The sequence below is a fragment of the Choloepus didactylus genome, chromosome 1 (assembly GCF_015220235.1).
Source record: "Choloepus didactylus isolate mChoDid1 chromosome 1, mChoDid1.pri, whole genome shotgun sequence".
Lineage (NCBI taxonomy): Eukaryota > Metazoa > Chordata > Mammalia > Pilosa > Megalonychidae > Choloepus > Choloepus didactylus.
In genome coordinates, this window is record NC_051307.1 from 211,499,637 (window position 1) to 211,515,702 (window position 16,066).

At 33.8% G+C, this 16,066-nt stretch overlaps 1 protein-coding gene across 22 annotated transcripts in view; it reads left to right on the plus strand.

Moving 5' to 3' along the window:
- The window catches only part of LOC119505938 (sarcolemma associated protein), a 200,834-nt gene that overhangs the window by 116,810 nt on the left and 67,958 nt on the right, over positions 1 to 16,066 (plus strand). For all 22 annotated transcript variants that reach the window (XM_037798929.1, XM_037798947.1, XM_037798930.1 and 19 more), the window contains 3 exons: positions 34 to 181; positions 11,469 to 11,541; positions 15,197 to 15,233. In XM_037798929.1, coding sequence (XP_037654857.1) covers positions 34 to 181; positions 11,469 to 11,541; positions 15,197 to 15,233 — 258 coding nt within the window. The remainder of the gene's footprint in view (positions 1 to 33; positions 182 to 11,468; positions 11,542 to 15,196; positions 15,234 to 16,066) is intronic.

Sequence of the window (16,066 nt, forward strand, 5' to 3'; positions counted from 1 at the left end):
TGTTGGCTCATTTATTTTATTTTATTTTTGCAGTTTTATCTCCAAGACACTAAAAGTAGTAATGGTACCTTTATAAATAGCCAGAGATTGAGTCGAGGCTCTGAAGAAAGTCCACCATGTGAAATTCTTTCCGGTGACATTATCCAGTTTGGGGTAGATGTGACGGAGAACACACGGAAAGGTATGGGTATGGATCAGTTTTTCCTATTTGTGTTTTTTAGTTTGATTTTTTATTCTCTCACTTGTTACAAAACATTACATGTTTTTAAAAGCAATTGAAATACAGCATTATATGCAATGAAAAGTAGAAAATCCCTCCCTTTCCCTATTGCTTTTGTAAAATTTAAAATTCTGAAAAGTTGATTAATTTATATTATTCATTACATTACAAAAACATAAAGCATTATTGAATAAAATAAGAGCACTGACTGCAATGACAACATATCCAACCAACAAGAGCTTAAATCATAAGGATATTTATTGTTAACTTAATGAGAAGTTTGGAGGCAGATAGGTGTAGAGTTTGTTGGCTCAATGATGTCATCTGTTACTCAGGGTCTTTCTGTCCTCCTGCTCTACCATCTTTAACTTATTGGCTTTTCATCCTTGTGCCTTTTGCCTCACAGCCACAGGGTGGTGGCTTCAGTCCCAGGCATCATTATCCTCTCAGGATAATGAAGGATAAGGCAGGGACAAATGCCTTCTTATGTGGCTCTCTTTTTATGCTGAAAGGACAGTCTTTCCCAGAATCCTCACAACAGATTTCTCCTTGTCTTACTGGCCACCTAAGTAGGTCACATAGCTACAAAGGTGCCTGGGAAGTTACTTACCTGGCAGAGGAGAGCAGGAGATTCTTGATTGGCTGAGATTAGATTAGAATAACCATATAAACAAAGGTGAGGTAACTGTAAACAGTGGTGATACTAGTTGAGTTTCAGTAATTTCAGGCATTAACTTTTGCCTATTCTGTTTTAATATAGAAAAAAATCTATATAATGATTCAGTAATCATAATCATTTGTTAATTCTTAATTTCTCAGATATAGTAGTTTTTGAAACTGGAAGTTCTCTAGCTAAATAAATGTAGGTTGACTTTCTTTTACGATTCTGAAGCTTCCTGTTTCTGTCTAGTTCTCTGTCTACTTTATGACCATGAAATTATATGGCTGAATAATAAAACTAAATGGATAGGAACCAAAAGTATGCAGTTCCACCGTATTAATTTAATATTGATAATGGAACCATTGACAGGTTTCTCTGAACACATTCTAACCTGGTGATAAGCTAAGTCATCAGTCTCTGACATTTTGAGGTGTAGATGGTAAGGCTGGTGTGTATGTACATGTGCAGAATTGTATATATGCTTTCACTGGTATTGTAACTGCAGTATTATTTTATTGGCCTTCTTAGGGAGTTAGTGTTTGGTATTTGAGTTTGGGTAGGGTCAAAGCCTTAGGAATTACCACCTACAATTGTAAAACAGAAAAGAAAGACTTTTGATACAAAATACTGACTACTCACTCATTACTAAGAGAACTCAACTTGTGATATCTGTCCTGGGAACTGCTGCAGAACACAGGCCCACCTCTGCTATTGCCCACATGACATCTCTGATATCAATTCACAAACATTTTCTGAGCTCCAGCTGTGAGTAACCCACAGGGCAGACTGAGAATTTGATTAATCTGTCTTTCTCCCCAAGGAATGTTTGCCTTCTTGGCTTGCATTCCCAAAGAGAATTAAAAGGTTAATTGATAAAATAGTGAAGTAATCAAAATACATATAGGAAATACTTAGCCAAAGTTAAGGGGGACTTCTCAGAGACTTAAATATACTAATATATTTGCAAATCTCCAAGGGGGTGGCTCTTATATAATGCAGCTCTTATCAAACAAACTCCTTTACACCCATCTTCCTTCTGGTTGTGATAGGCACTCTTTAGAAAACGGTGCAGAAAGATAAGAGGATAACTGAGATTGAGGATTACTGTTGGTACAATATCATTTTAGCACCATTAGAGAATTGAAGGTTTCTTTGAAAATTTGACTATCTTTAATGCCAACTTTAAGGAAATTAATTATAGAAAAATTTCTCCATCATTTAAAATGTTGCTTCCTTTGGTACTTACTGGCTTCAAAAAGTTGACTTATGTATGGGTTCTTGGAATACAGCCTTTTCACAAGTTGAGGTTATTTGTTTAAACAAATGCCAGGAACAAAAGTGTAGATTGTGTCCTGTGCTAAATAGTACTCTGATAAGCTTTATACTCTTTTGAAAATCCTCCGAAATTTTAAAATACTGCTAGGTAATCCTTGGATCAAGGAAGAACTCAAAAGGGAAATTTCAAACTATGTAGAAAGGAATGAAAAGGAGACTTTTATACCAAAATACAGTAAAACCTTTGGTCAGATAAAAATTTATCTTAAATTCAGTATTAAAGGAGAAAGACAAATAATGAAGGAACATGACACTTAAAAGAAATTAGAAAAAGAACAACAAGAAAACAACAAAAAGAAGCCGGGAAGAAGAAATAAAAATAAATTGTTGAAATAATATAAAAACTCTAGAAGGAATAAAAAACCCAAATGCTGGATCTTAAAAAAAAAATAAAAAAACCATAAAATAGGTAATTCATAAATGTCAGCTAGTCGAAAAAAAAAGGAAACCCAGCAAACAAAAATTAGCAAAAATATATAAGAGAAGGAATGAGAAAGGAGACATAAACACATATTCAGGATATATTACAAGAATTCTAGGAGAATATTACATGCCAGCTTGCAGAAAAAATAAATAAAACTGTAAATTAATACTTTTCTAGCAAAATTATCCTAAGAAGAAGTGGAAAACTTGAATAAATCAATTTCCTTTACAAAGTTGTAAGGATCTGCCATTGAGAAAGACACCAAGAGGAGAATGATTCACAACTGAATTTGATCTTATTAAGAAAAAAAAAACCAAACAGGTAAATCCAATGTTATTTGAACACCTCTAAACATAGATAAAGGTGGAATGCTCTTAAAATCATTAAAAGAAGCCAACATACATTAATGCCAAAATCTGATACAGTACAAAAAAAGAAAAACTGTAGATGAATTTCACTTACGACAATAAGTGAAGAATTCTGATGAAAGTATCAGTAAATTAAATCCAAAAATGAAGACAGAATAAACAATAAGTTAGGATTGTAATGGAAAGGTGATTCCTTATCAGGAAATCTATCAATATAATCCACAAATTATAGCTGAAAAACCAGGTAACTATATAACCAATAGATATTGAGAAGTAATTTGCTCAAAATCAGAAGTTTCCTCTAATAAAACTGCTAAATAATAGTGTAAAAAGAAAAATTAAGGTAAAATAAAAATTCTAAGTAAAATAGGATAAAAATAGTGAAAACATAAAAGAGGCTTGTGAAAAGAATTAAACTAAACTTGTATATATCAACAAGGTTAAACCTCAAACATGATAAAACAAAATTGCAGAAGGATGTGTGTAGTATAATACCATTAACATAAAATGTAAATACATGCCAAATACCACTATAGTGCTTTTGAATACATTTATAGTAAAGGTATAAAATCATACACAGGGATGATAAAAAGTAGTAGTTTTTGAGGATCTGTGGCAAGGTGTTTCTGCATCAGTATGCATAATACAAAGCACAATGGAAGCATAATTTAAAAATTACCCATTATTCAGCTATTTAAGATTAGGATTAAATAAATTGCAGGGATTTCTTTAAGATATATTGTTGAGCGAGGAAAGATTCAGTTGTGTACACATAATTTCATTATTAAAAAGTCTCACCCATCCTTGCTGCGTGCATATGTATAAATGTATTTGTATATGATTATATGAACACAGGGAAAAATGCATACGAAGTTATTTATGTGAGTCATCCAGGAGTGTGGATGGGAAGAAAGGAGTAGAGAAGAAAGAGAGCTAAGTTAAAAAGGAGGGACCCTGATAAAACTGTAGTAAAGTGATCTCCAATATGTATAATATTTATGTATTAATGTAAAATAATGTATCAGTGTACATAAAAATAAATTTCATAAAAAGGAATATATATATATAAATTAAATCTGGATTTTTTTTAAAAAGGTAATCTGAGTCAGTTCCTATCAGTATCTCTCCTTCCATCCTGAGCTCTCTAAAACAAGCTGATTTTCATTTTTGGCTTTCCTTATAGCTTGGCTCCAGGGAGAAAATTCTTTGGTCAAATCTGTACAAATAAGCTGATATTCTAATAAGTTATTCAAAAGAAAGACAAGGAGGAAGAGAGGAAGCCAACCCATCAGGTTCTTCCAGAATGAGAATCTTAGCAACCCAGCCACTTGGCCACTCCCCTCTTCCCAAACCCACACACAGCTCAGCCAGAACATGAGTTTTCTGGGTCATAGAGCATTATAGTAACTGTCTGTTACAAAGTTGTGGCTAGTTCTGTAAACTTGACCCATAACTCCAATCAGTGATTCGTCAGTCCACGTCCACTTCACTAATCTCTGTTCCTTGGTTAAGCCCCTGTAAACACAGGGCCTATTATGAGCAAGATCAGTGGTATTTTCCTTCTGCTTCATGCTCTAACTGCGCTGAATTACTTTTACTCCCCACAATAGACCTTGCCTTTTCTGGCCTCCAAGAGCTTACACATGCTGTTTTCTAAGCCTAAGAAATCTTTCTTGATCCTGCAAGGCTGGGCTAGGTGCTCCCTTCATGACCCTGTTGCACTCAATTCCTTTATATGCTTGCCTCTTTGCTGAACTGTCAAGTCCAACAGTAGGCAGTTTGGCTGTCTTGTTCACTTCAGAATCCCCACATTAGACCCAGCATATATTGGTTGAATAAATTTTTAAATGTTCCATGTATATCATTACCATTTTACAAAAGTTCCTTCTGCCACTTTAGCTCAATCAAGATTTTGATGGCCTTTCTCTTAATCCCTAGAGGCTTAATGTGAGGCTTGGGAATTGACAGTCTGCCCTTTTTATTCTGCTGCTCTCCTTAACCTGTCTAAGCTTCAGTTTCTTCATCCTGTAAAATGGGAATCATGGTACTACTACTTACCTCAAAGGATTATGGAAACATTGAAAGAATGTATATAAAGTTCTTAGCACAGGGCAGGTACTGTAATTATTACTAACGCCCTTGCCTATCATTTGTACTATCTTTGTTTGCCTCTTCTTTCTCAGTAACTTCTGCCTCAGATATCTTTGTCTGTACTTTGAAACTCATCAGTGGCCGTTTCGAAAGTACCCTCACCAACTTCTAGACTGTTCCTTGACTTTTGGCTATCTTCTCCTTGCTCATTCCTAGCTCTTGGTAACTCTCACATAAGCTTTACTTCCACTTTACAGCCTCTAGGGCTCATCACAAATCTCCTTCAGCACAGACTGTGCCAAATTCACCAGGTTGACTGAGAGAAGCTTCCTGGTTGGATGGTAGTTTTCTTTTGTCCATTTACAAAATGGATTCTCAACCCAGACAGTGCACCAGATTACCTGCAGAGCTTTATAAAACTACAGATGCTGGACCTCACCTTTCAGTCCTAAGAAGAATTGCTAAGTGTGGGGCCTAGGCATATCTATTGTTAAAAAGCCTCAGTTTTAAGAACTTTGTTCAATTACGTTTCTGGTAACAACTTTTTATATGTTTTCTCCTGTCCTCAAGTTCCAAGTTTCCCTTCTCACCTTGTCTGTTCCGAATCCATTATTTATGGCTGCATACTTGTATTTCCAGCTGCTTGCTGGTTATTTACACTTGAATGTCCTGCTGTCACGTTAACTCTACAAACCTTGATTCCTCCTTCATAATAGAGCATTTTACTGACTTCCCTATTTCTTTTATTCCTCCATCATTCTCCTAAATACTCGAGCCTGGAATCTTGCCATCTTTTCTGGATTCTTTCTCTTCCTTACCTCTAGCAGCCATGTCATCTGAATCATTTGTCTCCCTTCTCCAGTACTTTCTGTTTTTCTCATTGCCACCCTAAAATATTAAGTAGTTCCCCACCTCTGGACACGACTGACCCATAGCCTCTAGAATATCCTTCGATTATAGCCTTATTTATGTCATTCTCCTTCTTTTAGAAGCCTTAAAAATGGCTGTGCCATACTGCAGAATAAGGTCTGAAATGCTTGATTGTACACTTATGACCTTCAAAAATGTGCACTCAACTCAACCTTTTGACTTTATTTCCCATTATTTCCTGAATAGATGTTAAATTGATAAACTAGATTATTTAGAGGTAAGATCCTTTTGAATCCTAACGCTGCCAGCAAGTTACCTTAGGACTGAGGAATTAATGTGGAGGAGTTTCCACTGGTCAAAGATGGACAATTTGAGCATCAAATAATAATAACAGCAGTAGATTGAAATGTATCAAGTAGGTCCAAATCCATGAGCTTACAATGATCACCTATAGAAGAATTTACAAAACCAATTTATTATTCCTAAAACAAGTAAATAAAGGTAAAGAATAAAGCATTTATCCTACCTTTCCTTTAAGATTGTACCTCAGGTTAAACAAGTAGCTGGAGAGGGAAAGTCTTTTATAGCTGAACTCCAGGTTACAAAGGAAGGTGGAATAATAAAATATCAATTCTAAAACTAAGAAAACAAAAACAGAATTAAAAGACTACCTTTCTACTCAGCCAATGTTAGATTCCCTGCCTCTTTTCTGACTTGGGGAAAAAAAATCTAAGAATCAGAATATTCATGGAACAAAAAAATTCAAGATTGAAGGTTTGTAACTGTTCTACTTAGAATGCAGTCAAAAAGGCAAATAAGCAAATAATTCCCCAGTTTGGAAATTTAACACTTCTCATTTAGGTCTCAGTTTTTAAAATAGTGCTTAGGCTTTAAGTTCTTATTCATTATACTTCCTATTGCTGCCAGTCATTTGAAGAGATCCTTCAAATTACTCTTTAGAATAGAGTGGTATTAACCGTCCTACTTAGTGCAGGAACAAAGATAAAGCCAGACTATTACATACCCCAGAAATTTCAGTCTCCCAATCCAGGAATTCATACAACTTTTAAATTTATCAAAGTGAGCATGTATCCTTCTCTAAGTGGAGTTAGGAAAAACTAGCTGCATACCACAAAGTATATTACCTCAAAAGCAAAATAAATATTGTGTATAAGATAATAGGAGATAAAAATGCACAAATGGCGGTCAGCTTGTATGTAGTCTTAATTCTGATTTTTTTTTCATAACTAGAGCAGGTAATTGCAGATTTATTTTCTGCAGATACCTTGTTTCCTAGATTCAGACACATACGTTTTTCATATTTTAACATTTCTGAAATTTACATGTAGCTTACAATACCTGTATATATTTAATGTGGCAATATTTTGTTTTGTTTTGTTTTCCTGAGTTTAATTGTTTAAATTGTGTTTTACAATCAATTTTGACTTTGAATCTGGAAGTACAGTAATAATAATAATGTTCCAGGTTGGTTTTTTAAAATAAAAGGTTTTAAAAGTCCTTCATAGAATGCTTTAGAACAGTATTTTCCAAAGTGTTTTCTTCATAATAACAGTTCCTTCATCAGTGTTCATAAACAGGGGGGTAGAATGAGGTTCAGTGGTCAAACAAGTTTGCAAAGTGTGTCTTACTTTTAGAACTTCATGATGTACAGAAATCCACTGAGCTTTGAGAAAGCCTGTGGTGGTGAAGACTCTTAACTATTTACCAAACTCATCTGACCCTTAGGACTCTATTTTGGGAAATGCTGCTATTTTGCTAACAACCCGTAGGACTCTATTTTGGGAAATGCTGCTATGAAGAGTTGATGAATATAAGTGTAGAACAAAAATTTCCAACAGGTTGCTTTAATTACTTGTTTGTTGCAAATCAAAGAGATAATTAAGCCCCCAGAGCAGATACAAAAGAATGAAGGGGGGCCCTTCTGACACCACATTTAAAACTTTTATGCCACAAAAGACTTCTTCAAGAAAATAAAAGGACAATCTACAGATTGGGAGAAAATATTTGGAAACCATTATCTGAGAAGGGTTTAATATCCAGAATTTATAAAGAAATCCTTCAACTCAACAACAAAAAGACAAATTAAAAAAAAAATGATCAAAAGATTTGAATAGGCATTTCTCCAAAAGAAAATATACAGATAACCAAAAAGCCTCATGAAAAGATGCTTAACATCATTAACCATTACGGAAATACAAATTAAAACCACAATGAGTTACCATTGTTTCTAGAAGGCTACTATTGAAACTACAGAAAATTGCAAATTGAAGAGGATGTTGAAAACCTGGAACACTCATTCGTTGTTGGTAGGAATGAAAAATGGGACAGCCACTGTGGAAGACATTTTGGCAGTTTCTCAGAAAGTTAAGTATAGAATTACCATATGCCCCAACATATGCGATGTTCATAGTGGCATTATTCACAGTTGCCAAAAGGTGGAAGCAACCCAAGTGTCCATCAGCAGATAAACAGATACACAAAATGTGGTATATACATACAATGGAATATTATTCAAAAGTAAAAAGGAATGAAGTTCTTATACATTCGACTACACATGATGAACCTTGAAGATTTCATGTTGAATGAAGCCAGAAGCAAAATGACAAATACTATATGATCTCACTAATGTGAAATAATTAGAATAAACTAATTCATAAGAGGCAGACACTAGAATAAGCTTACCAGGGACTGGTGTGGGTTAAGGAGTGGGGAGTTAAAGCTTAATTGGTACAAAATTTCTGTTGACTATTCTTTAATGAATTATAACAAATGTACTACACTATTACAAGGTGTTAATGGTGTGATATATGTGGAAATAATGTACCTAATGTAAACTACGGACTGCAGTTAACTGTAATGTATAAATATAAGAATGTTCTTTCATGAATTATAACAAACGTACTACACTGTTACATGGTGTTAATGCTGTGATATGTGGGAAAAGTTGTACCTAATGTAAATTATGGACTGTAGTTAGCAGTAATATTTTAATATTTTTTTTAATCATTTGTGTGACAAAGGTACCACACTAATGCAAAGTGTCAACAATAGAGGGGTATATGGGACCATTATATTTTTTACATGACTTTTTTTATAAACCTACAACTTCTCTAATAAAAAAAAGTAAAATAATTTTTTAAAAGGGGGAAAAAAGGAGATGAACATTTTTGTGCGTCTGTGCATCTAGTTCTCATGAGAAACTTTTCAAAGGCAGAGTTTGTCTGGACTTTGTCTACTTAGGAAGATGAGATCTTTAACTGCCTACAACAGTACAGCAACCCTAGCCACCCAGTCTGATTTAACCCTCAGTTCAACTCATAGAGTTCTGCATCAGTCCTTTGCTGGGTTTTAGTGTGATATGTTTGAGCAACAGAATTCCTGACTTAACGTATCATGGGTTGTCAGCTCTTACACTGCAATTTTATTCTTTAACTCACTCCACGTAAAAACAACTTCATTACCAATTTAAATATGTCGGTAAAGTGTAGGTATTGGTGGATCTTATTATTATTGTGCTCCTGTGTTTATTGCAGACTGCTTGCAGTAAATCTCTGTGAAGCATGGAAATGGGATAAATCTGTCCCTTCCCTGTGTTCTTGCAGGGAGAGGTGGGGATTACATGGTTCTTACAAATGGAGATGAACTCCATTGTCCTCAAAGTAGTACACATTTTTACTCTTGAGTAAGGGAAGCTATAAAATATTGTTCAGGCATGTTCTTTGATCTATTGAATAAGCATTTATAAAGATGACTGCTTTGTACCAGATCCTCTGCTAAATACCAGGGTTTAAAAATTGAGAGAGAACCAATCTTTGCTGCCCTCAGAGAGTTGAGTCTAATAGGTGATACAAGGTTGTGTAAATGATAAATATTCATTATGCAGTGTACTTAGTTTCATAAGAAGTAGATAGATATAAGATGCTCTCTGGACACCTAAGTCACATACTGAACTTTGGTGAAGGAAGTAGAAGGTCTCAACCTGGAGGATAAGTAGCATTTGGCAATCTAGGTAAGGGGGTAAAGAATACCATTGAATGGAAGGGACAGCTTATATAAAAGGTATGGGTTTGGTAGAAGGTAAGGTGTTTGGAAACTGGCAGGTGGCTTGGTTTTGCAATAGGATATCTATGGTAGCCAGATAAAGAATGAGGTCAGAAAGAAGGGATCCCAAGGGTGCATGTCTGGGATTGCTGTGCTAGGCAGAGTTTAGACCATGCCATAGATGGTATTTGACTGTGTTAACACTTTTCACGTGACCAATTTATTAATGAAAGTTAGTATTGGATAAACTTAAGTTCCTTAAGTTTAACCTGTGTTTCCAGATGACACAGTAATTATATTACTTCATGTTTATGATATTATATTGATGATTCATGGGCATGATCATTTAATAAGTTATCCACGTATAAATGAATTAGTTATATTTCCAAAAATCAGCTTTATTGAAGTGTGATTTACTTACAACACCACCAGTTTTACATGTACAATTCAGTGAGTTTTAACAAATGTATAGAGTCACATAACACTCCAATCATGATAAAGTGTATTTCCATCATCCCACATTAGGTGTTAATAAGGGTTTGGTGAGCTAAATAAATAAACTCTTTGAACCCTGGAAGACACAATCTCTGAAGAATAGAGACATAAAAAGCCATCTACTTTTGCACCAGAAAATTTTTTTTCTCTATAAAAACCACCCACAAAGAGAAGCTCTGTACAAGTGCTGCTCTTTGGAAGTTAAGTCCCTCAAAATCTTCAGTAGGGAAAGGAGGAAGTAAGAAGCAAAGGTAAGAATTTTTCTGCAAAGTGATTGGTGTTATGTTATATAAAGATGTTTGAGGTTGGGGGTAGAAGAAAAAACAATCATTTAAAAAAAAGTGTTTTTTAACTGAACTGGAGCCTTAGACTGAGTTTTAACAAACAGCTATAACACTTAATAGGAATGTTGTAGAGTCACTTTCACTTGTCTGAGATCTTGGTTTTCTCATACATAAAATGGAGGCTTGAGTGACATATTCCAAGCAGTATAATGCAGAACTTTTTAAATTTTATGAGGTATAGATAGGAATTATGGGTTAGAGATGGGAGAATAAGGATTAAGGGCCATATTTTTAAATGAGGAATAGTTGGAGTTAGTTTTGTTGCCAGCAGATGGGGGAGAAAGTGCATTTTCTCCCTTCAGTTGTATTTTCATATATTCAGCTGATCTTTTATTGATTATTACTGTAGAAATGGAGGTTGGAAACTTTTCAAACAATTCTATCTGTAATTGTGCTTGCAATTATGATTTTTTTTTTGGAAAGGGATGTGTTTCTCCTGGATAAATGAATATTGTCAAGAAATCACCAGTTTTATTTCACTTTTCCAGAATAAAAAATGTGTTTAGATATGTCACATAGACAGTCTTTAAATATAAAGGTATGAAGCTTTATATTTTAAACAATTATTTTATCCATTTTGTTTGTTTGTTTTAACCAGTTACCCATGGGTGTATTGTTTCCACAATTAAACTTTTTCTACCAGATGGTATGGAAGCCCGACTCCGCTCAGAGTGAGTATCATTTAGTTCTATGACGTTTTGGATTAATTATCTTAGTTAATAATATTCTAGATGATAGTATAATGTTAATGTTTCAGTATCATTTTAATGTTGAAAAAAATTGATGTAATACTCTTTGGAATATAAGTCTAGCTGCTTTTCATTTTAGTTGCAATTCTTATAGTGATAAGAAAGCAAAGAATATTTTGTTTCCAAATTTTACTTTATAATGTTATTTTGATGGATGATCAGTTATTATTCAAAATGTTTGGGTTATGCATGATTGGTGAGTGGTAATGTACTCCATTCCTTTTGACCTGCATTTAATATAGGAGTTCTTAGACTATGCTTGCCTCTGAAATTAATGCCACTGCCACAATCCTTCAGGACCTTGAGGATGTTGATATAGTTAGTACCTTATTTCAGTGGGAGATTTTTAGAGGTCCCCCCCCCATTATTGTGTGTATTTTTTCTATGAAGCAGTAGAAATGTCACTAAGAAAAGCACAGAACTTGAAAGGGAAAAATTACTCATAAAAATGTAAATGTTAAAATGTAAGCATGACAGCAAATTACCACACTAATGCAAGGGGTTAATAATAGGGTAGTATATGGGAACTCTGTATTTTATGCATGATTTTTCTGTAAACCTACAATTCTTCTCTAATAAAAAAAAAGATAAACATAAGTACATGTGCTTTTCCAGATTATCGGTGTAAAGTGTTGGGGGGTGGGGGTGGGGGCTGAGTAGTTTTAAATTTCAGCATTTTTTACTTGGAGGGAGAACTTTGAATATATTAGAAGCTTATTTCTATACCCAACACAATATTTTCTGTTCTTCAAAAGCAGAGACAACATTTTGAGCGTAGGAGGTTGAGAGAGGCAATAAGCTGAAGACAAAGTAGAGAAGTAAATAGGAAAGAGCAAGAAAAAGAAAGCAGAGAGAGGCCTTCCCCCATTACTGTAATAGTAATACTGAAATTCTTTCATTAGAATCATTATATTTTATGCTTTGACTAGAAGCTACTATATATGTATATAGTATTAAGGATATTTCAAGAAAAGCAGAAATTTTAAAGCATTTTAAATTTAAAGCTAATTTGTGTCCTGTTTTAAATTACAGTTTAGTTATAAAATTTGTAGTAAACTTTAGGAACTTTAATGTGACTCAGCTTTTAAAATCAAGAGTTGAGGTTTTAGAAATCAAAGTAACTATTAATCAACAAATGATGTTTGGCTTCTTAAAATACCTTGATTGTATTTGATGATGAGGTTTTTCTTTTATGGAGTCAAAAGCTTTGAGCAGTTTCTAGGGGTCTTCTGTGTCCTCAGGTTACATCTAGTATGGCTTGTGAATTTTTTCAAAGTATTTCAGTGCAGTGTGTCTCTCTTCCTCTCGTTTCTCCAGTGCTTTTAATCTTTGTCCCTGTTTTCTTCTTGTTGTTTGGTTTTTCTTATGTGGTCAAATTTTACCATCATTTAAAATGCTACCAGTTTCATTGTACGTAATCTAACTGACTTTCTGGAGAAGGTGAATTTTGAACAGGCATTTCTCTATAGCTGGAGAAAGATCAGCCTGGTCTTTTAGAGACAGTCTGAGTCAAAGCCTGATTCCCTTTGTTCTGTGACTTGATCAGGCCTCACTTTTCTCATTTGAAAAATGTAGATAATAATACCTATTGAACAGGAATTAAACAAGATTGGGCACTTAAAGAGAGTTTAACTTGGTGCCTGGCATATAATATCCACTAGAAGAACATTAGATGTTCATGTTATTGTGATCTCTTTTTTTTTTTTTTTTTTTTTTTTTTTTTAACAATTAAGGTGCTTTTGGGTTTTCCAGAATGCCTAGAGTTTAAGGTTCATTGTGTTTATAGCATTAAATGCTTTTCAAGATCTTCATTTGGTAGGTCTCAAACAGCTGATTCTTTCTTTTCCTTAATTTTTATTATACTACACAAATAATTTTCTAATAAGAAGAAACAGAGGAAATTGCCTATTATCCCACCACCTTAACACCAAATAACTATTTCTATTTTATTTTTGATATTCTCTTGTACTGTTTTTCTGTATATGCATATAGACTTTTCCATAATTCAAAGTACCTGTATCAAGAGAGTTTTTATAAAATGCAAATATATATCACTTACAGCATGATTTGCTGGATTTGTAGCCTTCTGTTTGCTAGCCGGATTTTCATGAGGTCAGGAGTTTTATACATGGATTACTAAAGAAACTGGATTTAAAAAAAAAAAAAACCTATTAATACTATTGCTTCTATTTACATTTCTTAAGTTCATTTCCTTATATGTGCATATATACAAAGAAAAAGATAAATTCTCAAAATGTTTATTACTGGGTACTGGCAATGGATAATTTTTATTTATTTCCTCATACTTTACTTCACATATTTACCATAATATGTATTCCTGAATAGTCAGGAAGAAGAAACTGTTCTATTTTATTTTTATGGAATAGAGTAGAAAAACTAAAACTATACATGATTTTTTTTAACCTACATAATGCACCAGCTTTGAATAAAGCGTTGTATAGGCTCTGAGGATGGGAAGTGAATTGTCATAGTTCCTGGCCTGTGTGTCTCACTCAGTTAGGAGGTGAACACAGATGTGTAATCAAAGTACAGTAAAGGGTTACACAGGCTTGGTGGTACAGAATATCATGGGACCTCAGGAGAGAGGTGAGTGCTGGTATTCCATATTCCATTTTTTTCAGCATTTCAGTGTTATTGTGACTAGTTGAATTGGAACATTTCTCAGGGTGTTTGCAGTTGTTAGAGTGGGATCAAAATTATCGTTCCTGATTTTTAAGTCATGCCAGATCAGTTTCTCAGTAGCTTATACGATTAACCAGTTGAATCTGGGAATTTTACATAGTCACCCTTCAACTTGGCCATCACCAGAGTGGCTTCTAGGATGTAGAGTGATTAGCAACTAGTAGGGGATACAGGTGACAGCCTTGCTCTGTGTCCCCTCTATTTATCCCTGTTTGTTCTTTTTACTTATATTAACACATTTAATCCAATAACTCAATACAATTAGTTTTATTATTATCCCCATTTTATGGATGAGGAAGCAGACACCTATAGTAGTTAGGCATCTTATGCTAATTTTGGGCAGGATTAGAGTGTGAGGTGGCTGAGTTGAGAAGAGCAGTGTTACTGTTTTGATTAGCTTAAGTTATCCTCCACTGGAACAAGTTTCCAAATTATAGCCTTTCTTTCCAGTAGCACTTGGCTTTTCTGTATAGGAATTTTTAATTTTAAAATAACTTAATTTACACATTCCATAATTGAAAATGATTAATTTAAGTAGTCCCCCCCCCCCCCATGTAGAAGATCTAATAATGAAGGAATTTGCAGCAACCCTCATTAGGTAGTGGATCCAAGAAGGCATTTAGTATGTTTTGGATTTTGAAGTTGTTTTTAGAAATAGACTGATTGTGTAAAAGCTAGTTTTATATATTCATTGCCTTGTTTTCTAAGAATTCTATATATTTATGAATAATTGAAAAGTAATTCACATTCTTTTAAGAATCATATGAAAGCAAATGTGTCAACTTTGGGTTTTAAGATACTCCAGTATTCTCAAACTCTTTGTTTCCTCTGATTGTCAGGAAATTAGATAAAAATTCTAAATTTTACTTTTCAGTGTCATCCATGCTCCATTACCAAGTCCTGTTGACAAAGTAAGTTGCTAATGATTATTTCTTCAAAACTGGCTTAGCTTTATTGCTTTGGGAATATTTGTGTGTGTGTGTTTGTTTTCAGTATGCTCTACCTAGAAACGTAATTCATTTCTCTTTTGTAACAAAATATATAGAGTATATGAACCAATGTAATTATTATAGTCTTCAGATCTTCACTATTTGGAGAATTTAGGAATGAATGTTTCTTAGGAAAAAGCCTTTGTTACCCTAAGTAGACTATTGACTGTAGACTGGGAGTAGCTGTTTTGTGCCTAGCGAAAACTAAATTCTTAGTTCTACTTTTTCTTCTGGAACATTGTTCTATGTAGAAATGTTTATTAAAACTTTACACCCAAATTGTTCCTTGAAGATCAGTTTTAACCCAATCTGGTCAAAATTGTTGCAATAATTCCCTATTAGAAAATATTTTTCTTTTGTTCAGAAATAATGGTGTATTAAACTATAGGGATCATTGCTAAATAGCAAAAAAGAAAAAAAAATGCTTTTTTTGACATTAATGTAGATACTGAGTTTTCCTAGTGCAGTAGCTAAACTCTATGCCTTCTTACTTACCACTCCTGGGAAAATATTTTACATTTTTTCTTCCATTTGGATGAAGAATGAAAGCCTGCTTGAAACTGAAGTTCTATGCTAGATTCCTTTTTTAAAAGTAAAATGGTTAATTGTCACCTTCAGCAATACCAAGAATTATTTCAGGAGTAAACAATGGCTTTGCCTATTTAGTACTAATTAAAAAAATAATACTACCTCTCTCTTCTAATTAGCATATTAATAAAATAAGGAATTATACTGCTAATATATAGGGTTTGGTA